Source organism: Stomoxys calcitrans, chromosome 4, assembly GCF_963082655.1.
Source record: "Stomoxys calcitrans chromosome 4, idStoCalc2.1, whole genome shotgun sequence".
Lineage (NCBI taxonomy): Eukaryota > Metazoa > Arthropoda > Insecta > Diptera > Muscidae > Stomoxys > Stomoxys calcitrans.
This window is the reverse complement of record NC_081555.1, coordinates 3,672,143-3,698,766: the sequence shown is the minus strand read 5'-3', so window position 1 is coordinate 3,698,766 and position 26,624 is coordinate 3,672,143. Positions and strand designations below refer to the sequence as shown.

General features: G+C 35.5%; 5 protein-coding genes across 6 annotated transcripts; 2 read left to right on the top strand and 3 right to left on the bottom strand.

The window, feature by feature from the left end:
* On the bottom strand, positions 1 to 6,787 carry LOC106093010 (probable serine/threonine-protein kinase cdc7; the record flags this gene model as incomplete). Its single annotated transcript, XM_013259980.2, is given in 3 exon segments — positions 1 to 94; positions 4,756 to 4,978; positions 5,931 to 6,787. Coding segments are annotated over 3 exon segments (717 nt in total), but the record flags the coding sequence as incomplete, so codon positions are not given.
* Positions 6,788 to 8,935: 2,148 nt separating this feature from the next.
* Positions 8,936 to 9,698, bottom strand: LOC106093050 (uncharacterized). Its single transcript, XM_013260028.2, has 3 exons — positions 9,494 to 9,698; positions 9,311 to 9,429; positions 8,936 to 9,251 (listed from the first exon to the last, which is right to left on the bottom strand). Exons 1-3 carry the CDS (start codon positions 9,696 to 9,698, stop codon positions 9,045 to 9,047), a joined length of 531 nt encoding a protein of 176 aa, XP_013115482.1. The 3' UTR covers positions 8,936 to 9,044.
* Positions 9,699 to 9,935: 237 nt separating this feature from the next.
* LOC106093000 (zinc finger MYND domain-containing protein 11) lies at positions 9,936 to 13,228 on the top strand. The gene is made up of 5 exons (XM_013259970.2): positions 9,936 to 10,358; positions 10,420 to 11,406; positions 11,470 to 12,248; positions 12,613 to 12,765; positions 12,849 to 13,228. The coding sequence occupies exons 1-5, from the start codon at positions 10,160 to 10,162 to the stop codon at positions 12,990 to 12,992; spliced, it is 2,262 nt and encodes a 753-aa protein (XP_013115424.2). The 5' UTR covers positions 9,936 to 10,159; the 3' UTR covers positions 12,993 to 13,228.
* A 57-nt stretch (positions 13,229 to 13,285) lies between these two features.
* Positions 13,286 to 15,796, bottom strand: LOC106093026 (protein crooked neck). The gene is made up of 3 exons (XM_013259996.2): positions 15,648 to 15,796; positions 14,608 to 15,580; positions 13,286 to 14,546 (listed from the first exon to the last, which is right to left on the bottom strand). Exons 1-3 carry the CDS (start codon positions 15,681 to 15,683, stop codon positions 13,393 to 13,395), a joined length of 2,163 nt encoding a protein of 720 aa, XP_013115450.2. The 5' UTR covers positions 15,684 to 15,796; the 3' UTR covers positions 13,286 to 13,392.
* A 278-nt stretch (positions 15,797 to 16,074) lies between these two features.
* Positions 16,075 to 24,813, top strand: LOC106093035 (fumarate hydratase, mitochondrial). 2 transcript variants are annotated; one of them, XM_013260009.2, is made up of 4 exons: positions 16,075 to 16,235; positions 23,196 to 23,528; positions 23,599 to 24,403; positions 24,469 to 24,813. In XM_013260009.2, the coding sequence occupies exons 1-4, from the start codon at positions 16,152 to 16,154 to the stop codon at positions 24,729 to 24,731; spliced, it is 1,485 nt and encodes a 494-aa protein (XP_013115463.1). In that variant the 5' UTR covers positions 16,075 to 16,151; the 3' UTR covers positions 24,732 to 24,813. The 2 variants fall into 2 exon arrangements, with proteins under 2 accessions (XP_013115463.1, XP_013115471.1); XM_013260017.2 differs by lacking the exon at positions 16,075 to 16,235 and adding an exon at positions 23,015 to 23,090.
* The last annotated feature ends 1,811 nt before the right edge of the window (positions 24,814 to 26,624 follow it).

Genomic DNA, 26,624 nt, shown 5'->3' with positions numbered 1-26,624 from the left:
ATGAAATCGGTCATGGGCCAGATAGGGCATAATAAAGGCCACCGATTCGTTGTAGCGAATGCAGCAATTGATACCAACCACATTGTTGCTACCACTGAAAGTAGAAAAGACGGATAAAAAAAATGAATTTACATTTCGATAATTAAAAATTTGGATATGTACACTAAAACAGTAGAACACAATTTTATAATGGTTCTACTAATTGTTTGCGAATATGTTTGGGTATATTTGTTTCTTACTTGAATTATGTATGAATGTATAAAAGCGATTGTCTAGAAGATACCAATTCAAAGTCATACATACTAATGTACAGTAAACGTTAAAATAAAGTGCACAAACGCAATACGTTTAAAGATTTTTTTTTTTGGCCGACTTGCTTTTGTCGCTTACCAGAACGTTGTTTCAGAAAGAAAATTATTTTTGTATAAATTGTTAATTTAAAGGCTGAAATAAAAATTTGTGGAAACCAAATGCTTTTCTACACTTTTTGTTTTTGTTGCTCACTGTATGAACGTGTTCTGATTCGTTTCTTTTAATAGACATGCATACGTAAGAGAATATGCGTCAGAGGTGAAAATTAATAGCGCAAATATTCGCAAAAATGTATGTATCCCAATTAAATTCACAGCCCAAAACAATAAAATGAGAGCGACCAAAGGCACTCAGCCAAAAGCCATTGGACTAGCAGCAGATTATGAAAATGCCAATAGTTTGATATCGTTTAGAAAAAAAAACATATTTCCGGGTTTCCTAATAAATATCAGTCATTGCTGCAAACCTTATCACAGTCTACTAGGGATTCCCTGATTTAAACGCTTGGTAAGAAACAGGTAGAGGTAGCAAATATCTCTCAGAAAATAAATGCTAAAAATCAGTTTATAATAATTAAATTATAATTTAAAGGAGCTTTAACTAATAATAAGCACTTAAATCTTGATTGATGAAAATGCTCATTCTAAAGGCCCTCTCATAATCTTAAACTGCATTTTGTAAGACATGTTTGTTGTCATTGTTTCTCCTTCGCAACCTTGTGCGCTGTAGTTCGCCCGCTACTTGATTTCAGATTATATGGAAGCTATATTCCAATTATGAAATTTTTACAATCAGAGATTGCCAGAGATAGTTTTTGACAGAGTTAAAAAATAATAATAAGAAAATCGTAAAACTATTTTAAACTTCCGTGAATTTATGAATATGGCCAACGTGGTGCATAGACCCGAAGGGGCGCCTGTACGTAACAGAAAACTTCCGAGTTTGAATCCTGGCGAAAATATCTTTAGCTTTTCATCCTCTTACTAATGGGAGTGCATTTATGAATATCTTTACGTGATCAAACTGCTGCAAAGCGAAGCGCTAAATATAAAATGATTTAAAGCAAATCATAACTAATAAAGTGTAGGCCACCGCAACCTATAGTTTGGAATGTCTGCTTGGCTAAGTGCTAAGTTTGACTCTGCCAAAAATGCACTAAAATCAACTGATTTCTAGGGCACACGTGTACTTTATGTATAAAATTTCTGCCAAATTAGGAAAAAATTTAAAGGCTGTAGACAAATCGTTTATATGGGAGCTATATCAGTTAACAAACCGATTTGGACAATTAGTATCATGTCTATACATTGTACATTGAAAGACATAAAAAACACTACGTGTAACGTTTAAAATCGGATAACAATTACAACATCCAAGGGCTCAAGAAATAAAAATGGGAGCTGTAAGGTTATACACCGATTTTGACCATACTTGATATGATTGTTGAAAGTCGCAACACTACGTGCAAAATGTCATCTTTCATAGGATAAAAATTGCTGCTTTTCGGAGCAGGCTAAGTCAAGTCGAAGGACCTCTTTATATGGGAGCTACATCCAAATCTGAACCTAAACGACCTATGGTAGAGAACACCATAGCGCCGAGGTAACCATGTCCGCCTAAGACGCTAAACGCCTGGGTTCAAATCCTGTTGGAGCATCGGAAACATTTTTCAGCGGTGGTTTTCCTCTCCTTATGCTGGCGACATTTTTGAGTTACTATGGCATGTAAAAACCTTTACAAGCGTTTGAACAAATTGTGAAAGCATGCATTCTGAACACATCAACCGTTTTTTCAGGTGTCGAAACACGTTGTCCTCTCTTTTTATTTTTTTACGTTCGGGAATAAAAAGAAGTCATCCGGTACCAAGTCAGGGATATACGGCGGTTGACTCTTCAAATCGATGTCTTAAGTGCTCAAAAATGCATTTGTTTCGAATTCGAATCGACTCGATTGACCTTCACTACGACCTCGGTTGAATTCACCGTACCATCGATAAACAATGGTCCTTGTGGAGCTTCAGCCAAAAATTTAATTGAATTGAAGTTCATTGATGCACTCTTGTTGAGTTATGTTGAGATGAATCTTTTAAAGTACTGTAAATAACACAAATAGCGCTCGTATGTTAAAACGTTCTGAGAACGTAAAACCTCAAAAATGTTAAGCTTTACAATAGAGCTATCAGTTGGCAGATTGCAACACAGGGGTTGTCCAATCCCGAAATACAAAAGGCAACCTTGTACTTGAATCAGGCTGCACTCATTGATATGAGAGAAGTTTGCCCCTGTTCATGGGCAAATTTGCATTACATTTGCAACAAAGTACAGTATAAGAAGTATCGAGCGGCTAGCTCTTCGAGTTCGACCAACTACCGTGATTTGTGAAGACGGACGGACATGACTACATCGACTTAGAATGCCAAGACGATCAAGAGTATATAAATGGGGTCACAGATCAATATATGGAGGAGTTACAATGGAATGACTATATAAGTATACTCCATTCTATGGAGGGGTGTATAAAAATCGGTTAAGATTTGTGGCGGATGAGGATTATTACAAGTCATGTAACAAGATTGATTTATGCAGTAGCTTATATGGAGCTTGAATGTCATAAGTTCGCATGTAACAATAAAGCCATAAAGGACGATTTTTATTAGTCGAATTCAAAGCAGTGGCTTTTTGAATTTTTTAACAAACTGCAATCAAAATTCATCTCAGGTTTACTTCCAAACTTTTAGATTGAGTTTTTTTTTCTTTATATACAACAAAATGGAGCTTGTTAACAACTGTAATGTCAATAAACTAATTGACGCGAATAAGTGTACCAACAATTATCATTATCATGAGATATTGCCTTACAATAACATTACAATACACATATATACGCCCAATATACAATATTTATGTTGGTATATGTGTACAACGGAAGGCATCCAACTTGAAGAGTACGATATATTGTTGTGTGACGCAAAAGCCCAAACGCGCCATGACGTAGGTAGCGGTGGCAGTTATACACGTTTTTGCATGACGTACAACTACGAATTGCCTTCATTGCCTTCTTAGTAGCGATGTACAGATTACAAATGCACACACAGCAATGGCCGGTCGTAGTAGTTGTATGGTTTTCACAACGATGAACAAATGGGAACATTTGCAACTAAAAATAACCTAATCAACAACCCACGCTCTAGTCAAGATACCTACGAACGAACGAAAGCAGTCAACCAAATATTGATTTCTGCATATCGATACAAAAGGACTCTGGGTTCATAAACGAAAAAGGACTCATGAATGACACGGCACAAAATAGTATTAATATTTTCCAATGTGATCACGTCCTAAGTTTTGATAGAAATTATAATGGTAAAAGATTTGGGAAATGTCAACAATTGTAATATACGAATAGAAAAACTCTTCACATGCCATATAGTACTAACATAAATAATATACGCCAAGAACCGGCAAACAAATTTCAATTTCACCTTTAGTTCAAGGTTAAGGTTACATATCTACGAGTACATTGTAAAAGCCGCCTAGTAACACTATAGAAGAGAAAAATCAATTTTGAAAGAGCATGAAGAGAATTCATGAGAAACATGTTAACAGAAGACCATAGCGCATACTTATACAAACATATATAAGCATGTTTGCCGGCTGAAAGTAATAAAGCGGCACCCGGCAGAGCTCTCTGTTTTCGATTGGCTTCATGAAACTAAGACAAAAGACAGCAAGCTGTGATGGCTTGTGTGATAATTTCGTCGTAATATTTGGCATATGCTTTGCTTATATGTAATGCAAAAAAGAAGGGGAGAAAACTAAAAGAAATTTGACTGTGACTGTGAAGCGTCTTCGGTACAGGGCTAAATAAATATGTAGAATATAGCACGCTGTTAAGTGACGACATAGACTTTTCAATTATTGCTTTGGCCAAGAATATATGTGGACAAAAATGTATAATGTATAACGTAAATTCATTTCAATTTCGTTCTTTTCCTACAGGGAAGAGAGAAATTGTGAAAAAAATTTCCGATTTTCAATTAGTATTCGAATTTTTTTTTTGACAAATAGGTATTTAGGTCAAATTCAAAGAGGAAGTTTTTTTTTCATGAATAAAAGTTTCTCATACTCGTGTGTAGTTTACATACCAGACTTGAACCATATAATGGAAAATTATTAAGGCTTATGTTAGGAGCACAGTATTCCCTTTAAAACGTTATTTTTATAATGTAGTCAATTTACACTAACTAAACTAAATTTCCCATGAATATTCCAAACAAACTCTGGCCAGTCCAATCTATTCTAGCATGCTCGACAACTAACATTCGCTTGCCTTAATATATTTTTAATTGTAGACTTTCCTAAACATTCACCAATTTGAAAGAAAAATAATCAACAGACTAGCTTTGTTCCTCATTAGCTCATATTTTTCTCAAGGAAAACTTACCCAATTTTAGCCATGCACTGCAACTCCTTCATAATACGATCGGGATGACTGGTAGGTATGTGGTGTTTGATAGCAAATTTTCGCCTATGGTTTTCAGGCAGATTCGATTCTTTTTTCAATGTACCCAAAAGTACTGTGCTAAATGTTCCATTTCCAATGCGACTGTGAATGTCAAAAATATTTTCAATTTCAGGAATGCGTGTCCGCAAGTCATTTATTGCTTCTGCAAGAAATTAAGATTTAAGAAAAATTTTACTTTTTATTTGAAAAATTATTACTTTTTTATAAGAAAAATGTCGTTTCTATAATGTATTCCCTGAGAGAATTTGTAAAACCTAAAACATAAATTTGGCAGAAAAATTCGTTTATGCCCCCAACACCCACTTTTACTTAAAGATCCATAAAAAGTTATAGAAATCATTTTGCCCGTTCCACCTTTTTAACTAATTGAGCCCCTCGACGCCGCAATTTCGATACGTGAAGTACACCTTCTAACAAAACACTGAAAACCCAGGTACGACAATAGTAGATGCATATATCCTCTATATGAACCGAATTTACGAAACGACTTCTTGAGCCCCTGAAGCCTCATTCATTAGCCGATTTGAGTTCTTCTAAACTTTTATGCAGAATCAATAGTGGTAAGTACCCAATAATACGCTCAGTCGAACAAAGATTATTTCAATCTTTCCTTTAAGGGTTTTTTAATACACCTGGGGCTTTATTTATATACAATTTCTTATATAAATATAAAAATCGCATGTCGTATTGTGACATGTTATAACAAATGTTTTTACCTTTCTACACTTTTTACAATTGGGCACAATAATCGTGCAAAATAAAGGAAATCGTGATTATTGCTATGACTGTGAAAATTGACAATACGCATTCCTAGTTGCTTATTACAGTTTTCACTTTTTTCTACCCTATTGCTGTGGTTTACTACTTAGTAATGGGTGGCCAAAATTATCTATTCTTTTAAAGACATTATTGATTAATTGCTGTAAGATAGTCTATATCTTTCCTACAAGTCTGCCAGTAAGTATGTTTAACTCATATTTAGAGGAGTATTGGTGTTTGGCTTTGTCCGATTTCAAATAAAGGACACATTTTGGCGTTCATTGCTTTACTTAAAAACAATGCAAAAGTTTTAAGGGTTAAAAAACTCGTCTTACCTTCATTCTTATTACGAGGTGTTGAGATAACCTTAGTCGGAATAGCCAGATGTTGTTGTTCCACAATTGGCAAGGCAGCAGCTGCCGCTTCCACACTTTTGTTGTTGTTGTTGTTAATATTATTAAAACAGTCGTTTGTAACGTGGTTATTATTGCTACTGAGATTTGTTAGCATGGGTTGTTGTTGTGGTTGAGGTATAATTGATGCCACTGCTATGCTGTCCGCCGCCGGTTCTTGTTGTTGTTTCTGTTGTGCGGCAGTACGTTGTCTAGTTCCATGATTATGTTGGGGCTGCCGCTGATGCAAAGCTGGGCTATTGACTTTGGTTATCAATTGCGCTGGCACCACAGTTGCTGTTGGACCCTTTAAATTCCCGGAATTTTTCAACCTCCTTTCCATGACTTGATGTAGCCAGACAATATGTTCTGTAGTTTCACTCGCTGGCAATTTTAACACGTTTATTTTTTTCTTTTTTTGTTACCTTCGGTTAACAGCTGAAATTTCCGAAAGAAATGGAAACCATTCAATGCGGAAAAACGCCGTCAATTTTTTCCAAACAAACTAGGCTCAAATAATAACGAAATCACCATAAATTTTGCACAAATTTCATTCCTTCTAATTTCCTAATTCTTTGCTATAGAAAATTGTACGCTTTCTTTTTGTAAATATCTTCAATTTATATTCCAAATACTTTTCCTATAATGCTAAGTGACTCGAATGAGTTGTGTAAAACTCCACTCTCTTGTTTTGTTTGTGTCACTATATCTCTTTGTTGCTTTGTTTAGATTAATTAGATTAGATTTTGCTCGCGAAAACCGAACATGATTGAATGTAAATTTTTATTTTGTGTGTGAACCATGAGCATGACAGAGGTCAAAGTTGGTCGCTCAAAAAGAGCCTTAACGCCGTTCAGATTTGCAAAATGATATTCTAAACACAATTAAAGAGTCAATAGGCAGCGTCTATTTATTTACGTACAGTCATGGAGAAACAATTAAAGGTGGTCTCAATGCTGATCGTCGTTTTGCCAACACACACAAACAAATTTGTTTGCGTGTATGTATACGTATGCGTGCATGAGCGGAAAATGTGCGAGAAAGAAGATAACAACAAAGAGAATGCAAACAGAAATCTGACATCTTAATACCGTCAAACCCGGCCGTCTGTTAACCTGTTCGCGTGAGACCACCTTTTTAAATTCGCCTTGACATACAATACATATCACATAGGATATAAACGCTGGCGCTACACAAAAAATATTGACCCAAATTCGATCAATTAAACTTGGTAATGATCAATAAAAAAAAATTAACAAACGATTAATTGCTTTGATAATTTTTGAACTTAAAAATCTATTTTCCACTGAATCATGACATGTGATTGGTAAAAAAGACTAATCTTTAACAAATTTTGTTTTTACACTTGCCAAAGTGTAGAATAGTCATTCCAGAAACTGAATAAGGTATTTATGTGTATTAAAGCTTCGCTTTGGAATTTAAATATTTAATTATCCACCTTTAATTTAGGCGTCCTAAACTTTACTATCAGAAGCATAATGCACGAAATGCTGAGGTGGGTATCCCTTACAATTGATTGCCACATAAAAAAATTTATTGATTATACACTTTACAGGCAAGACAATTGTATGAGGTGTAAAGGAAAGAAATGCCTGTACACAATGTTTTTTTATTGACTTTGAAGCCACATTTTCAAAGAAAATGTTATTGGCCGCAATGAAAAAAAAGCAGCAAAAAAAAAATTAAATAGATTTTTTTCTTCATCTAGGCAGTGCCCATACAATAAAAAAAAAAAAAATATATATATATATATATATATATATATATATATATATATATATATATATATATATATATATATATATATATATATATATATATATATACTCAAAAACTGTACTGAGAGCCGTATAATGGTTCTTTGCTGTACCTCTCCTTTTGTAAAAACCATTAGTTTTTTGTTTTTAATAAGAAGACAAAATATTTTAATGCAATACAGTTAATTTTTTATTCGCAGTTTATGAATCAAAATAAAAATTTTTTTACGTAAGGAAAAATGTTAATTATTTACTTGAAATAAATCAGTTAGAATTTTTTTAGCGATTTTCAATGCATTGGTTTATAACCGCTTTAGTTGAATTATTCAATTTGTCCCTATAGCAAGCTACCAAATCGTTTATTAATAATAAAAATTTTTTATTGGTCGAATTTCACCAAAATTTTATATATATATATATATATATATATATATATATATATATATATATATATATATATATATATATATATATATATATATATATATATATATATATATATATATATATATATATATATATATATATATATATATAATATATATATATATATTTTATTTATTATATTTTTTTTTTATTTCTGAACGTTGTAATTTTAAAACCCATAAGGTCCCATTGAATAAATTTCTTTATTGAACCAAGATTTTAATGTTTTCTACAATATTTTAAATAGAATTTTATCCTTTTCTTATAAGAACAAAAAAGCACTAACAGTGACATTCAACGAATGTTCAAGTGCAAAATAAAAAGAGTTTGACATGTTGATGTGCTTGTTGTTCTTAGCATTAATGATTTGTTTATATTGGAATAGTAGAAACTTAGGCTTTCTTCTCTTTTGCTGCGCTAGGGAGGTTTGGAGGACTTATTGAGACCTGTTTCAAAAAAACGCGCTCTACACCGTACTAAATAGTCTGTAGGTATGTAGGTCGCCATAATCAATTTGACAAAAGTGCTGATGAAGTTAAAAGGCGTAACCCAAATCATGAAATATGAGCCATTCAAGGTGTTTTGAATGACAACACACACTTGCTCAACTTTTTTAATTTTTTTGCTATGCTATAATTTGAATAGAAAGCATTGAATATTATCTCTAGCTGGAATTTCGAAAAAATCACGAAAAGAAAATAAGAGCCCAAACAGAAAAAAATTATATATACATTTTCTGCATAATTTAGATTCGTATAGGTGTTATTTTTACTTTAAGAATAGTTCCAGATATTTTCTTCAGTACTTCATAAAAAAACAGTATATTCTGTATACAGGCCTTGGTTGGAAAATTTTATAAAATTTCGTTCTCACTATTCTCCGTTGTAATTTGATCGAAAAACTTTTTTAAACTTGTCAACAAACCTTTTAAGTCTTGCGAATCTTGCAAGAATTGTCGAATCTCTGCAAATTCCGGATGAGGCGGATGCACGTCAACGAGCTCATACAACATTCGATTAAATTCATTGTAGGTAACACTACAATTACTTGCATACAAAAGCTAAATGGTATTGAGATAGTAGAGGATTAAAGAGTAACATTAACTAAGTTACAAATTACCTTTCTTTGAACACCGCCATTTGGCGAGGGCAAAAGTCGACAATTGGACATTTGGTAACCTAGCAAAAGACACATTTTTTGAACAAAATCTCTTCCGTTTTCGTTTGGACCACCTACGGCTAATGGTTATTGGGATTAATGTCTTTAAGTAAGTCATCCAAGACTTTTATGTCTTTTGTTTACCAGCTTGTATTCTATCCTCCAAGGCGGCTTCCTCCACATGGGCGGCTTCAACTTTTTCTTGCACATCTTGCAGATTTTTTTTCAGCTGTGCTTGCTTTTCTAAATTTTCTTTTTTATCTTTAAGAATATTTCCTATCTCCTGGCTTATTTCTTGGCAGCGTTCAATTAGTATATTTAATTTTTTCTGAGGATCTGTGATATCCATTTTGGCGGTTTGCTTCCATATGTTAGAAAAACAGTACAGTGTTGTTCAGCGGGAAAAAGGAAGCGAAGCCATTGCATAAAACAACGGCGACAGAATAGAAACCTGGTGGCGAAAACTCCGAAAATTAACATAGTGCTAGATTTTTTTTTTAATCCAAATCGTTTACAGCAAACAATTATTGAATTAAATTATAAAGTTATAGTCGATGCTTAATTTATTGATATCATCGGCAATTGAAACGAAGTGAGATTACTATAACGATGTCCAAGCCATATTGTTGATCGCTTTGGGAGGCGGCATATTGGACGCCGTTTGTTTGTATGAACTATACTTTGTTTTTTTGTCTGCAACGTTCAGCTGTTTAGGCATTTTTATGAAGAAAAAAAAACAGTGAAAGTTGAAATCAATAAACTCTGGTAGAAAAACATGCGTAAATAAGCTATCAATTTTGCAATTTTTTAATGGAAATGCATGATATTGAGAGCGGCCAAATAGATATGGCTGAAAACGCAAGAAAAGCTCACCCTGATTGCTTGCGTTACTTTTTAATGCATCTGCGTTTTCCTGGAGCATCAAACGTCGTCGAGGATGGCCGAGAAGATTCATGTCATGTGGACCAGTTGGTCGAGACGCTAATAAAAATGGGTGGCTATGCTGCAAGTGAGTAGTTAAGTTTACTTTAGTTTTTGCAGATATTTGACCAAGTCTATTTAATTTCAAGCAACTGCCAAGGAAGCTATTGTTCTCGCTTTGGGCGATGGTCTTTTAATGCCTGTTTCATCTGTTTGCACTTCTCCGCGACCACGCGCTGCTCTGCCAGAGTCAAAACGCGTTCGTCTGCCAAACTCGCACGAAGTTCGAGTAAACACTTCTCACGACTGGTATTGCTATGAGTGTCATTTGCCAGGCCAGCTCGAGCATTGCGGACAATGCTGGCGTTCCTTTCATCGTGTATGCTTCCGTAAAAATCCCGAAAGACCGAATTATGCAGTGCCTTCATCGAAAAAACAAAAGAATCGTCTACCCGCCTTCAGCTCGGATACTGATTCGGAAACAGATGCTGACACGGCCGCTCGTTGTTCAACTGCTATGGATTCAGATCATGAGACGAGAGAGAATTCATCGCAAGTGCAAGTATGTCAGCCTCGTTCTCGAAACAGTATACATGAGGTAGCTGATAACGATGATAATCCTTGTTCGCCTCAAATAAATCAACCAGAGCCAAAGCCTTTGATCGACGAAGATATTGAAAGCAAATCAAAAGTCGACGTTGTTTGTTTGGGTGAAGTGCGCCCTCCCAACAGAAAGCGTCCAAATACCACAGCTTCAAATATTTCTTATAAAAGTGAAAATGTAACCCTTGGCGATGAAGATGATGTGGATATTGAATTATGCACCAGTTGTCGTCTTTTGAAAAGAGCAAACCTTCACAATCCTCCCAATCTACAATCAGACGAATTAAGCCATTTAATAAATTATACGTTTTCTTATAATCGCGAGTGGTTAACACACGATGTCCGAGAATATCTTACTGCTCAACGTTTCAATGTGAAGGAAATAAATTTAATAAACCACTTGTTGTTGTATTCACCCATAAAGCGTCTGACTGACATCGCTAGTAAAATGCAACGAAATGAATATAAATTCTTAACAGAATTTCTTGTGGATTTGTTAGATATACAACACAATATTGGTGTCTTTTTTGGGCGTAAGTAGCATATGTCGTTAACAAAGAATCTTAGTAATGGTTATTTTTATTTACTTTCTACAGCATACAGCACTGAAATGGAATCGACAAAGTGGTTGCTAAGGGATGTAGCCCATGATCTGTCGGAAATAAGGCGATGCCCGGATTGCTTCCGCTACTCTCATGAGAAGGATTCTGTTATATGGTTTGCGAAACCTTGTGTTCAACGCCACGAATTAGTCTATGCCAAACACAGTGGATTTCCTTATTGGCCAGCAAAAGTAATACGGGTACTAGCAAACAATAAGTTCGACGTGCGATTTTTTGGTGGAACACACTCAAGGGCACTTATAGACGTCCGTTTCATTAAACCCATTGATTCGGATGTAAAATCACTCAAACTTGGCAATAGTCCGACCATTAAGAAAGCCATGGAAGAGCTACGGTATCATCAAATGCTGTCTACGTACCCTCCGAGTAAATTCAGTTTTCATGCTAACCTACAAGAAACAGAAGAGATCATACGTACTGTAATAAGCTCGAATCCAAATACAACAATATTAAAAGATAGACGTTCTGGAAATGGGAAACGCAGAAAATCTGCTGTCATTAGCATAGAGGACGACATGTTTTTAGGCGGTAATACCACATCACAGGATTCAACGGCGGGTAGTTCTCACTCTACAAGAAGAGTTGTTGGCCAACAAAATATCGTATGCCCAGAATTAAAAGTTTCAGTCAAGCGTTTAAAACCCCATCAAATTCCATCGTCGTTCTATGAATCAAGCAATAATAGCATTAGCGAAAAAAGAACTACGAGGAAATCAACTAAAAACACTAGTGGCAAGGATCAGTCGCAAGGGGTAAGATAAGCTTTTGAAGTCACCTAAAATATAGTGCTGCTCAAAACATTTGTAACCATCAAGAAATTTGCAAGGCTTGTATCATGACACTACCCTCATGGTAGGGCATTTTTTGAAGGATTTTTTAAGCACAAATATGCCTTTCACAGCTCCGAAAAATTTTGTCGGAGTGTTAGTAAAACTAAAAAAAAAGTAAACGCAAATGAAATTGAAATAATTTAATTTTTTTACCATTTCGAAGTTTTTTTACGAGCGACTAAAACTAAATGCATGTAGATTAAATATGTATAATTTTTTTTGTTGGTTGGTTGCAAATGTTTTGAGCTACATTGTACACATTTTCAATGTTATAAATCTTTTTCAGTGGAAAAAAATGTTAAAGGAAATTGAAGAAGCACGGAAAATAATAAACGAATACAAGGTAAAAAATGAAAAATTGCAGTCCCAAAAGCAAAAATTAAGGGAAACAATCAAGAAGCAGGAGCTGGAACGTAAAATTATGAAACGCAAGCAGTGGGTAAGTATATTCTTAGAATGTATATCCTAACCAACGATACTATCCAAGTGTTTTAAATTTGTTAAAATTTTTCTTCTACCTAGTGTTATTGGTGCTTATCGGAAGCTATATATTTGTGCTGCTTTCGTGCGGCATATTGCTCTCAAATATGTCAGTCACGCCATTGGAAGGAGGGACATTCCAAAGAGTGCAAAAATCCTAATAATGGATCTAATAAAAAATCGTAATCTCTTAGCATTATATACAAAGATTAGTTTGTATTTTTATCTTTTTTTCTTTCGAAATACTTTCTTTTTGTTTTTAGAATTAAGTACAATCATCATAATGTTTTAGAAATCCACAAATGTTAAAAATAGTGCAAGTGGAAATGAGTATAATATCATTGCTCCATTCTACAACCAATTATTTTGAATTGAATTCAAGTTTTAAAGGCATTAAAATTTTTCGTGTACGATGCAATAAAACTGGTAATGAACTATGTATTTGAAATAAAATTAAAACAATTGTCTTAATTTGTTATTTCTTTCTGCAAAGATATCAGCCGTTTTTGGTAATTATTTGTTTAAAAAGTAGATTTGCATGAATACAATTATTTTTTTATTCTTATACACTAATAAAAACTCATTTTTAACCCTCATTGGGAACGTCACTATTATTTGAGCGTTCAGAGACATTTTCTTGGCTTAAAATTTTTATTGAAATATCTTCATCTCCGAGCTTATCTTCTGCTTGTTTTTCCTTATTACTTTCCTCCTCAGATGTAATGTTATCATCAACAGTTTCTTTTTGTTTCTTCCACATTTTCGCAGCAGCCAACAACTTAAGGTTTGGCCGGGCCATTTCATCTTCTGGAAATATGTAATCAAATACTTCTTCCCAACCCTCTTCCACTCCAGTATCGGAAATGATCTTTTGACGTTTCTTCACACGACGTGGCATTTTTTCCATTACCTTTTCCAAGCTGTCTTGATCGCCAGACTCTCGTTCGAAATCACGCCAAGCCTCCAATAGCAGCACTCTTGATTCTTTATCTTGAAGCTGCCTCAAGGTGTCATTTGCTCTTTCATAGACTCTTCGCGCCAAACGGACATTCATTTCTGAATCTTCTTCGTCGCCAAGTTGGGATGTCAATTCAAACTTTGCATACGACATCCATACTTTAACGTGCTGTGTGCGTTCCAAAAGCTTCTCATAAAGCTGTCTTGCCAACTCGTATTCTGCCTGCCCAACTTCAAAATCTATATATGCCTTCCACAATAGTTCAGGCATATCAAGGCGAGGCTGCTGTATTGCTAATTCGTATATTCCTCTGGCTCTATCTGTATCTCCAAGAAGGTTTTCAAGTTCTGCGAATTTCATCCATGTAACGCAGTTCTCTGGTCCAAATTCCAAAAACTTCTCGTATAATAATCGGCAGCGATCGAACTCTCTTAACTGAATTTCTAGCTCTATGTAGCCTCTGAACAATTTATCTCGGGGACACATGCCAATTGCCATACCCAAAGTTTTTCGAGCTTTTGCCAAATCCTTGCTTCGGATTTCAAAATGGGCATACATTAGCCAGATTTTACTGAATGTAAACTTTTTATGAGGTATCAGTTCGAGGCAAGTTTTATAAATTTGTCGCGTTCGCTCGACGTCTTCGGTCTCTAATTCTTCATAGAGGGCATAATTGATCCAAAGGTAAATATAACGTCGCCAGTAGTTCTTTTCATTAGCAGGGGGAACATTAGAAATTGCACGTTCATAGGTCTCCCGTATAACTTCGACGTCTCCTTCCCCTGAAACACATAACACACACAGTTTAAATAATCCTTCACCAAAGGGATAGGCAAAACATACCTTCAATTAACCTTAAATAATCGAACCATGCATCATAATTTTGGGGATTTGATGCAACTTCCTGTTCGTATTGGAATTTTCTTTTTGACACAATAACATCTTCGATGCCAGCACGATCGCCATATTTTTTCTCATGAATTGTGTAGGCTTTATACAGCTCCTGTGTTTTGTCCTTTGGCAAATGATCCAAAGCATATTTGTAAATAACACGAGCACGGTCGTGCTCCTTTTGTCCTTCTTCGAATCTGGCAAAAGCTATGAACAGGCGCTCATCTATGTAATCATCGCCGAAGAATTCAACGGCTCTTTCGAATACACGACGAGCTCCATGTATAAAGCCATGCGATTCTTCAAAGCGGGCAAATTTTATCCAGTTTTTGACATCAGGGTGAACATAAACGAATCTCTCATAGATAGCTCGCGCCCTATCAATTTCCTTGTAACGCAGTTCAAAGTTAACATACGTTTGCCAGGCTTGTTCTTCTGGCTGCCATTCCATCCATCTTTCGAAAACTTGTCGGGCTCCAGCCACATTTTCTAACATTTCCTCCATATAAGTGTATTTGTACCAAAATTGATTTACACGCGGCATAATAGTAACGGCTCTATCCCACAAGTTACGGGCATGATTAACTTGCTTGTTCTTCATTTCCATTTCGGCGTATTTAAGCCAAATTGTAATATTACGATGCTCATTATCCAAGGCACGTTCCCATATGGATCGCGCCCGTTGGATCTCTTTTTGAGACTCTTCCCATTGTGCATATTTTATCCAATGGCTAACCACCATACGATTCTTTCTCAGATTGTCCTCAAATGTTTTGCGCTTACGCTGCTGGTAATCTGCCAATTCAGCTGGATCAGAAATTTTTTGCTTTGGTGGAGGTGGTAATATTTCCAAATCACGCTCTTTAGCTTCTCTTAAAAGCTGTTCGGCCGTAATTTGAACCTCAGCAGGAGCTTTGTTCTTCACCTGAAAGCGGATGTGAGTGCCACACTTAAGACGGTTCAAAATCGCAATTTAATAACTTTCAATTTACCTTAGCCACTTTGGGCATTTTCTGTGGACGTTCCATGTTGCTTTTTTCCAAAACGAATCAAAGTATTAACACTTAATCAAATTTTACAAGAATCACACTGCTTGCTTGGTAAACGTTAAGTGAAAAGAAAACAAAAACATGGGCACAATTGATAACATGCAAAATTTATCGTTCCATTCCGATGACTGTAATATGTTCAAACTACAAATCATTCTACTATCCAAATTCATATATGTACTAAAATCTTGGTTTGTAATGCAAATTATTCACTCCATGCTATATAATAGCTAACACTCAATTATATTTTTTATAAAACTAAAAAATGCAGAATACGACGTCAGATAGGTTATACTGAGGTTTCGACTTCTCTCAAAAAATTGTTGTTATCGCTCAAGCTATCGATAAATAGGAATTGCGACATTTGACAGCTTCGATTTCGATTTGTTTGTGAGACTCGGCCAGTTGGGATCGTTTAGGATAAAAAAATATATAAAAAAAATTACCATGGTTTTCCAGCTTTTGCAACGTTCCTCCCTGCGGGGTGTGCAACAGTTAAACAAAACACGCTGGATCTGCACATCCGTAATGGTAAGAATGTCTACGAAATTATGTTTTTATAGATGTGGTTTTTACAATAATTATGTAATCCTGCAAGTGGGCCATATTTACAAAGATAAAAAGCTATCGTAATAAATATTGTGTAATTAATATATAGGATATATGTTTAACAAAGTCCAGCCAACGTGGATATGCAATGACGTCAAAATAAATATTTTGTTGGTTTTGGCTACAACGGAATTTCCAACCAAATTTTTGTTGAAGGGCGAAAAAGCCGGTCAGCACGGCACTAGGAGAAAATTATCCTTATGTTATTTTTTCAAATTTATTTTTATTATTAAATAAAGGGGTCAAATGTAAAATACTAAAAAAAGAATTTACTAGCCATAGTTATGAGGCGGCCTTAAAATATTCCCTGACTCTTATGTCGTACCGCTCATTTATAACTGAAGAAAATACCGGCATTATTTGCAGCAAAACAAAAGGCGTGTACATATAACTATTTTAGATTAAAGTATGTATTGAAGGATTAATAAAGAAAATTGTATCCTAATGTCTTTGCCTTCCGCAATTTTTCTCTTCTAAATATGTATGTGTACCTACATACAGCGGTCAAAAAAAGTATTCATCATTCAATGTTTTTTTTTTAATAAGTCTACAAAAGACAATTGGAATAAAAACATATTAAACTAATGATGCAGTAGTGCTTGTGTGATATATATGTACACAATTTCATTGTTTTTAAAGAAACAAATAGTATTTATTGGAACAAAAAGGGCCATTTTACAGCTGAACACAAAAAATTAAACAAAAAAAGTATTCATCATTGCAAAAAAACAAAAAAATAAATAACATAATTTAAAAAAATTAATACTTTGTTATTCGACCACCGCGTCTTATAACTTTTTTTAAACGGTTTGACATCGATTGGACTAATTTAGCGGTTATATTTTGGTCTATATTAGTCCATTCCTCCATTATCACCTGTTGCATTTGACTCTTGCTCGAAAAATTGCGCGTTCTCAATTTGCGTTCGAGATGTTCCCAAAGATGTTCAATTGGGTTCAAGTCGGGACTTTGAGGAGGAGTTTTAATGACTTTGGGGCAGTTATACAGCATCCACATCTTGGTATTTAAAGCAGAATGTTTGGGGTCATTATCTTGATAATATTGAAAGTTATTACCAAGCCCAAGTTTTACAGCACTATCTTTTAAATTCCTCTTTAAAATGTCAATGTAATACTTATGATACATTACTCAATTAATAATTTCAAGATTTCCCGCTCCTGAAGCCGCCATACACCCCCAAACCATTAAACCACCTCCACCATGTTTTACAGTAGCAACTGTGTTTCGTTCTTCAAGCTCTGTATTTGGTTTTCTGTACACTATGACCTTTCCATCGCACCCAAAAAGATTAAACTTGCTCTCGTCTGCAAAAATGACTGTTTTCCAAAATGATTCGGGCTGTTTTACATACATTTTTGCGAAGTTTAGCCTTTTCACTCGGTTTATTTTATTTATAAAGGGCTTCTTACGTGCAGTTCTTCCTCTGTAACTATGCCTTTTGAGTGTATTTCGAATTGTTTGTGTAGTAACTTCCTTCCCTAAATATTCCATAGTGTTTTTACGAAGAATGGTCGCATTTGTCTTCGGAGTTTTCTGAACTTGCCGCACTAGCCAACGCACATCTCCAACTGAAAGTGCTTTTGGTCGACCAGATCTTGGTTTATTGTCAACAGTTTTCGTTTCTGTCCACTTTCTGATGATGGATTGTATAGTAGATCGTGGTCTATTTAATATTTCACTGATAGTTTTTTGAGTTAAACCATTCCTGTGGTGTTTTATTATCAAAACTTTTACCTCATCAGAAACCTCGTTTTGCTTACGACCCATTTTGACAAAAACTATATTTTCAATGAAATTAAATATTTGCTGTCAAGGGCAAAGCCTCCTTTACTAAATAAAACAGAAAAGGGGGATTCCCAAATAATATTTGAATTTGACTTTGATGATAACACATCAATGATGAATACTTTTTTTGTTCTGTTTTTGGTGTTATTATATAAAATTGCATTTTTTGCGCTAATTAAATTTATTTTTTGAATTTATTTTAAAACATATTACGAAAAATAAACTATTGCATAAAACTGCATTATTTGTTTACTTTAAATTTTCTTCAATTACCCAAAATAAGTGAATTTATTATCAATTTTGCTAATGATGAATACTTTTTTTGACCGCTGTATGAATTTGTTTTTGGAGTTGTCTGTCAATTTCTATTTGCGTATCTATATGTCTATTCTGGTGCACCATATACTTTTGTTATGAAAATTGCTACACAATCTTTGAAACTACAAAATTTGGGCTGAAGTGTAGGGAAAATCGCAAAAATATTTAATATTGAATATTTTGTAATTAACACACAGACTTGATATATTTGTTGTTAACTTTACACTTTCATATGCCTAATCCTTATGTCGTTTTTTGTAGTATCCTGATGCTGGGAAATAATATTTTCTTTATTTTTGCTAAACCATGATAGGGTTTATTATTAAGATTAGAATTAAATTATGTATTTATCAAATTATTTTTTTATGAGTAGTTGTTATACATGCTGAATATTGTGAATGATAATCGGCCACTTGTGGCTTATAATTGCACAATAAACAAATGAATAAATACCGACTAAAATGACCCTAGGAACAAGAATATGAAGGTTGGTTTTGCGGCTCGGGCCTGGGGCCCCCAAACGGGCTTTCCCCCTCATCAAGCGAAATGATGCCGAATATATGTAGTTATTTATACTTGTACTCAGATTAAATGAAATTTTGCGTAAAGTGAGAAAAGTTCGAAAATGTGCCCCCACGTATGTGAAAGGAGGAGAGTTTAGGAAATGGGAGTCCTATTTTGCCGTAATGAAGTGAAATGAGCCGTATATAGGCAATATGGTACTAAAATTAAAGGAAACACGAAAGTGAAAACAAAAAAGCAAAAAAAAAGTTCTACCCGGGAAGGGGGCTTTTAAAATATGGAACCATATTTTGCAAAGAATTTATATGAAAAAGCAAAACACGTTTTTAACAGAAAAGAAACTATTTTTGCCTAAAATTTTTACAATACATTTTTTACATACAGTCAGGTTTGCATTAATGGCTTAATTTGTGCTTAACTTGGTGGAACTCTCAAATTCAATTTATGCTTATTTCAAAATTGTTGGTTTATTAGAGGAAAGGGGACGTACATATTTTTTGTAGTTGTTATTATGAATCCATTCTAAAACAGAGCCTTTATAAATTTTTATCTCAATGGCAATCAATTTGTTAAGGCTTTAGCCTGATAACAAAAGCAACAGGGAACGTTTTATAGTACATGTTTTTTTTTTAATTTTTATCAGACCACTTTGGGATTAATGAAAGTATTTCTTCTTGACTTATAATACAATATTTTAAGTCGCTACTTTAATTCCCTGAAAAAGGTTGTTTTCTATGAAATCATACAAATAAGAGTGAAATTGTATTGTATGTTTAATCAAATATATCTAAAATCTTGACAGAGATTTATGGAGTGCAACTTTAAATGGGCTGTAGGTTACATGTTTTATGTTTATGATGTTTTGTTATGACTTCTAATATACTTGTTACGTACGATACAAATCAGTTTAAAATCTAATACACACGCCTGATTACTTGTAAAGAGTCCAAATCATGTCTAATTAAGGTAAAAAATTACTTCCAGCATTAATTAATATTATTAATGCCTATCCTCCGATTCAAATTCTTGGGTGTCTTGTGAGGCCAATTCTTCCAAGAGGCGAGATCGATGGAATAAACTATTGAGCTTCTCTCTTAACAGTATTTCCTGAACTGTAAAACAGGAGAATCACCCGAACCTTGGCTAGAACCCTCCCAGATAGTCAGCAGGAGTATCTAGATGTTTAGGGAAGCGAAGTGACAACACAGGGAATAGGCTTGCAGGTTAAACGATACCATCCCTAATGCATTCAACACATGACCCCATGACATCAATCAACTATTTAGTAGTTGATATTGGTAGGCTTTTATTCTCTTAGTAGTTTGGTGGTATGTTGACCTCTATTTTTGTTAGGTTTTTCCAACATTTATAAATTAATTACTGAAAACAAATGCCGGGAATAATCGAAATTACTTCATTTCTGTTGTATCTGTGTATTCGTTAAGAGTGCAGAATAAATCCATGGATGTCGAGGGGCGTTATACTGTTACGAGGGGTCCCACTGTTTTAAATTATAAAAAAAAATGTGCCCAAGTTTTGATATTGACTGTAACTAGTACGAGCATCAAGGGATCTGCTCCAAATTTGGGAAATTCTGGATATGAAATGCGGCCTTTGTGCGTTCAATGTCTCCAATCCGAAAGTTGAACTATATAGCAGCAAAATATAGTCAGATCTTATCCATACTCGGATGTTGAGGTAACCCACAGCTTAATGTTACGGCGAAAATGTAAATGCTACAGCTCGGTTGATCGCGTAATCCAAACTCGACACGACTGTTCATTGAAATCGGGGCAGAAAGTACGAATTGTGAAATCAAGAATTCTCAGGAGACAAGGATGCTTTATCAAAATATAAGTCAACTCTGAACTATGCGTACTATTTTTATAGGCTGTAGAGTGATTCCAACAGACACGGGCGGACATGGCTAGGAAGTTTATGAATATTATGACGATCGAGTATGTAAACTTTGTTACAATGTGTAATCAATCCGGTACGTACAACCAACCGGCTGACATGGTAGAAAGATTTTCTTTTAAATTTTGATGGGAAATAATTTTCTTTACAGGCAACACTGGCTACAACTAAAACAACCTTTTGAGCTCATGAATATTCCTAATTCTTACCCAACTTGGTTAAAATCTTATTCCATCTCACTTATGTTGCTGCTGTTGTTGTTGTAGCCACACTTCCCTTTGTGGATGTGGCGATCCTCGCCAAGCTCCTGTAGGTGAGCAAGCTCATTCGGGTCCAAAGGACCGATCGCCGCGGGAACGTTATGGCAATTGGTTATATAAAGGTGCCAATAACCCCCCTTGTCGTATTAAGTACCATAATTTTTCAGTATTTAAGCAAGAGCCGGTACCGCCCGCACTCTCACTGAGACTCTCCGCTCGATACCGCTGATTATCCACGACTGCCGTTGTTCCATCGACAATCAGTCGAAAGTGGTATATGATTAATTTATTTATTTTTTGAGACATTCCGCCTCGCCCATCCTTACGCCTACAAATACTACTTTTTTGAATAAAAAAGGAACTTGGCCGATGTTGAGTTTGTTCTCAAATTAAACTAAGATACTTTGCGTCTTATATTTACATTTTTAAAATTGATTGCAAGGCGTATTTATAAGGTGGCCGCACCGAGGAATTGCATTAGGTTTTCATCTTAGTGTGTGGCCGTTCAGAGGGCATGATGTCATAATTGGCCAAAGGGCTTGACGTAAACCCCCGAAAGATAAAGTTGGTGCTATTCACCAATAGGAAAAAATTTGGTAAGTTTAGGGGACCTCTCCTAGATGGGGTGAGCTACCGCTCCCACTACTGATAGGACTTCTAACAAGCAATTGCAATGTCAGGACTTTGAAATCGCGCTGGTTGACGGTTTTGCACCTATTTTTTTCAGGCACATAGTCCTTTCGCCATATTTGACTGCAATAGAGGCTTGAAGAGGCAGATTGGAGGGAACTTCTTTTGCTTCCTGGCCCCCATTATTGTCATGCATGTTGGCTCCCTATCTTCTTTATTCTAATATCTGGAATTGTACCGCCGTATATTTTTTCTTTGTTCTTCAGCGCTTTTTGAATTTATTTCGGGGGTGAGTGAAGCCGATAGCGATTGAGGTTGTTAGACGCGTACCATTATATAACCTAAGTTTAAAAATCAAAACAGCAACAAACACAAAACTCAATTTATAAAATATTTTGTTTGGGGTTTAAAATTTTAAAAGGTGAATTCAAAAATGATTTAACACATCAAATTCCATCAGCTGTGCTGATGCGGCCACCTTATTAAATACGCTTTGATTGATTGCTAATTACATTTTCCTTTAAAGAAAAAACATTTTATTTTAAACAGATGTTAGTTCAAAATCAGCGGAAAAACAGGTTTATCCACATGGTCTAAGCAACCCAATTAACTTCCCTCTCCTCCCTCTTTGGGATAAACATTAATATTAATTGACTGATCCAAACGGCGAATAAATATTAATGAAAGATCTAAATAACCAATCCTAATACACGAAAACAATCACATGGTTTATAAAAAGAATCGTTGGGAAACAAAATCAAATTTTAATTGCATACATTTATGCAAATAACAAAAAAATTCCAAAGTTTGGTGTAATATGCTATGTGATTGTTGCAGTTAAGATGATACTAGACTAAACGATTTTTTTCTATGACGGCTTGAGTACAATTCTTTCTTGAATTGGAAACAATTGAGCACCTAGCCTACACTTAGCAACAAAAACACTTGTGGCTACTACGTTTGATAATATTTACAATAAGACTTAACACCTTTAAGAGAACCGGTTTGTTAATGAAATATTAACTGAAGCGATTTGTTTCTTCAAAAGACATTCTGTGTTTGAGTACAAATAAAATGAATGTATAAACACAAGAGAACCAGACAGCACACAACAGACGATAGATAATCCTCCATACAATCCAAACATTTAAGCGTATACCACACACTACACTTGATATGGGGCACCTTATCTCTTGAGTTAAATTTTAATTTAGCTGACTTTGAAATCTGAGCTAAAAGTCACTCGATTTTTGTTTTGCTAAATGATAGAATTATAAAAGTGTAGATTATTATTTAGTTTTGCTCCACACTAGCTAAAGACATGGTGAGAAGTGAAAATGGCTTTGATAATGAGATTGGCGAATTACTTAACATTTCATATCGGCGCTTGTGTATAATAGAAATTCATAATTATTTTTTTTAATTCTAGGCCTCTCAGGATTATCGCATTGAAACCGATACTTTCGGTGAATTGAAGGTGCCCAGTAATAAATACTATGGTGCTCAGACTGCTCGTTCTCAAATTAATTTTCCCATTGGTGGACCTACGGAACGTATGCCAAAACCTGTTGTTCAGGCCATGGGTATTTTGAAAAAGGCTGCTGCTGAAGTAAACAAGGAATTCGGTTTGGATCCCAAGGTTAGCGATGCCATTTCAAAGGCTGCTGATGATGTAATCTCAGGAAAGCTTTATGATGATCATTTTCCTTTGGTCATATGGCAAACTGGCTCCGGCACTCAGAGTAATATGAATGTCAATGAGGTAATTAAATATTGGTGGTCATGTAATCAATCTGCATGCTTCAATCTGATTTTATTGTCTAACATTGCAGGTGATTAGCAATCGCGCTATTGAGTTAATGGGTGGTAAATTGGGATCTAAGGACCCCGTACATCCCAACGATCATGTCAACAAATCACAAAGCTCTAACGACACTTTCCCAACGGCCATTCACATTTCCGTTGCCTTGGAACTAAACAAAAACCTTAAACCGGCCATAAAAATTCTACACGATGCTTTGAAGGCTAAATCTCAAGAATTCAAAGATATCATTAAGATTGGTCGCACCCATACTATGGATGCTGTTCCATTGACTTTGGGTCAAGAGTTCGGTGGCTATGCTCAACAAATGGCTTACGCCTTGGACCGCATTGATGCCTGTTTGCCACGTGTGTATGAATTGGCATTGGGTGGCACAGCTGTTGGCACTGGCCTCAATACACGCATAGGGTTTGCCGAAAAGTGCGCTGCTAAAATTGCCCAACTTACAGGACTACCTTTCGTTACTGCGCCCAACAAATTTGAAGCTTTGGCCGCACGTGACGCAATGGTGGAAGTCCATGGAGTCTTGAACACAATTGCTGTAAGCCTAATGAAGATTGCCAATGATATTCGTTTCCTAGGATCTGGACCCCGTTGTGGATTGGGTGAGCTTATGTTGCCCGAAAATGAACCAGGCAGTTCAATTATGCCCGGCAAAGTAAATCCCACACAGTGCGAGTCCATGACTATGGTTGCTGCTCAAGTTATGGGCAATCAAGTTGCTGTTACTATCGGTGGTTCAAATGGCCACTTTGAGTTGAACGTTTTTAAGCCATTAGTGGTTTCCAATGTGTTACGTTCTATCCGTTTGTTATGTAAGTAGCTTGAAAATACTATTTGACTATGCAAGACAGATTAATGGTATATTATTTCCCCATAGCCGATGGTAGCCGTACTTTCACTGCCAACTGTGTGCAAGGCATTCAAGCCAACAGGGATCGTATTGATAAGATTATGAACGAATCTCTTATGTTGGTTACCGCATTGAACCCACACATTGGATACGATAAAGCTGCCAAGATCGCCAAGACTGCCCACAAGAACGGAACAACACTGAAGGAGGAAGCAATCAAATTGGGCTACTTAACCGAAGAACAATTCGCTCAATGGGTTAGACCTCAAGATATGTTGGGCCCTAAGTAAATTAATTTTTCAAATGTATTTATTTATGTCGACAATAGGATAAAAATCTTTTTTTGCTAAATATAATTTATGCGAAAAAGTGGCCTTTGACATTTTTATTGTTTAGGCAGCGGAGTGAGTGTTACTCAGCGTAGTTAAATCCCTGGCACCGGCATGGGATGACAATTAGCACCACACGGGTTGGAACTCTTAATTTAATTTAATTTGCTCATTTATTAGTCAAGTCGTTGGACCCTATATGACTAATACACTACAAAATCATCAATTCATAAAAGTTTTCTTAAAAATAAATCAGGACTTAAATATTACTCAAAAATAGTTAATCTCATAAATTTAACTAATATTACAAATAATAATTTATAGTACAAATCAGGAATTAAATTCTACTTAAAAAACTCTTAGTTCCGATGTATGGTGTTCATCGTTATTACGAGAAACTCCGCTGAGAGCTACCGGGTTGCGGATTGTGGGATGCTCCATATACGGATTAGCTGTATTTGCAGTTGCGGACAATTAGCGGTATCGAGTGGAGAGTCTCTGTGAGAGGCCAGCCGGCACCGGCTCCTGCTGAGTACATATGATAGTTGATACGACAAGGCGAGTTCTTGGCGCCTATAAATAACAAATAGCCATAACAATCCCGAGTCCGAACGGCGGACCGCAGTGCGACACCTCTTTGGGCAGACGTTTTTGCATGGCATAATACCTCACATCATTGGGAGGGTATAAACACCGCTTAAAACTTGTTCTGATGTTTTCGCCAAGGTTCTTACTTAGGCGATGAGCATCAAAGGCGGACATCCTAATCTCAGCGATACCGTGGCCTCCGGACATGTAAGTAGATGTTTGGTGTCATGGGGTCGTGTGTTGCATGCAGGGCAGATATTACACTGCTGATTAAATCCAGATTTAAGGCTCTCATCAGCTGATTTTATAAAAGGAAAACAGATGATTGAGCCATTAAATGCGGATTGAAAGAGCAGTGTAAACGGGGTTTTAGGCATGGTATCCTTTAAACTTGGGAGATATGAGTTCAGTTAGCTGTACCATCCGGATTCTAAGTAGTTCTTTCTCATAACTTGCTATTGGTGGTTGATTGAAAATTCTTTCGCACAGGTGGTAAATAGCGTAGCTGAAGTTTTCGTGGGAAAGAAAATTCAGCCATTCTAAGCATAATGTAGACAAATTTGCATATTCAAGACCCTTGGCAATATATTATCCATCTGGTAAAGTACCGAAAGTCCAACGGCCTTAACGGTTGTTTGTTTGAAAGATGTGCACATGAGTGATTTTTTATTTACGCTTACAAACATTTACGCATGACAAACATTTAAATGACGCATTCTCACGAGATAAAAATAAGTTTAGGTTGAAAATAGTGAGGGATATTAATCCGCACCTGGCACTATGGGTATACACCTAGCCAGTAATCGGCTTGTTGGGCGCTCTATATACTAACGAATAAAAAGGCCTTAAGTTTGGCCGGGCTGAACTTTGGATACTTGCAAACCTTGGATATATATATAAAAAACTGTTCGTCATAATACAGTGAATAATGCATAATTTATGATCCCATAGTAGCTATATCTAAATATAGTCCGGTCCCCACCATTTTCAAGAAGGCTATGTAGGGGTCTAAAACAATTCATTGTTCCACATTCGTCGGTTAAAAAATGCACCTTTTATGGCCCTAATAACTTAAATCGGGAGATCGGCATATGTATATGATAGCTATATCCAATTTTAGACCGATCTGAACCATATAGAAAACTGATGTCGAGGAGCTTAACACAGCCCACTGTGTCAAATCTTAGCGAAATCGGGTAATTAACGTGCTTTTATTATCCCAAGAATTTAAGTCGGGAGATCGGTACATATGGCGGTTATATCCAA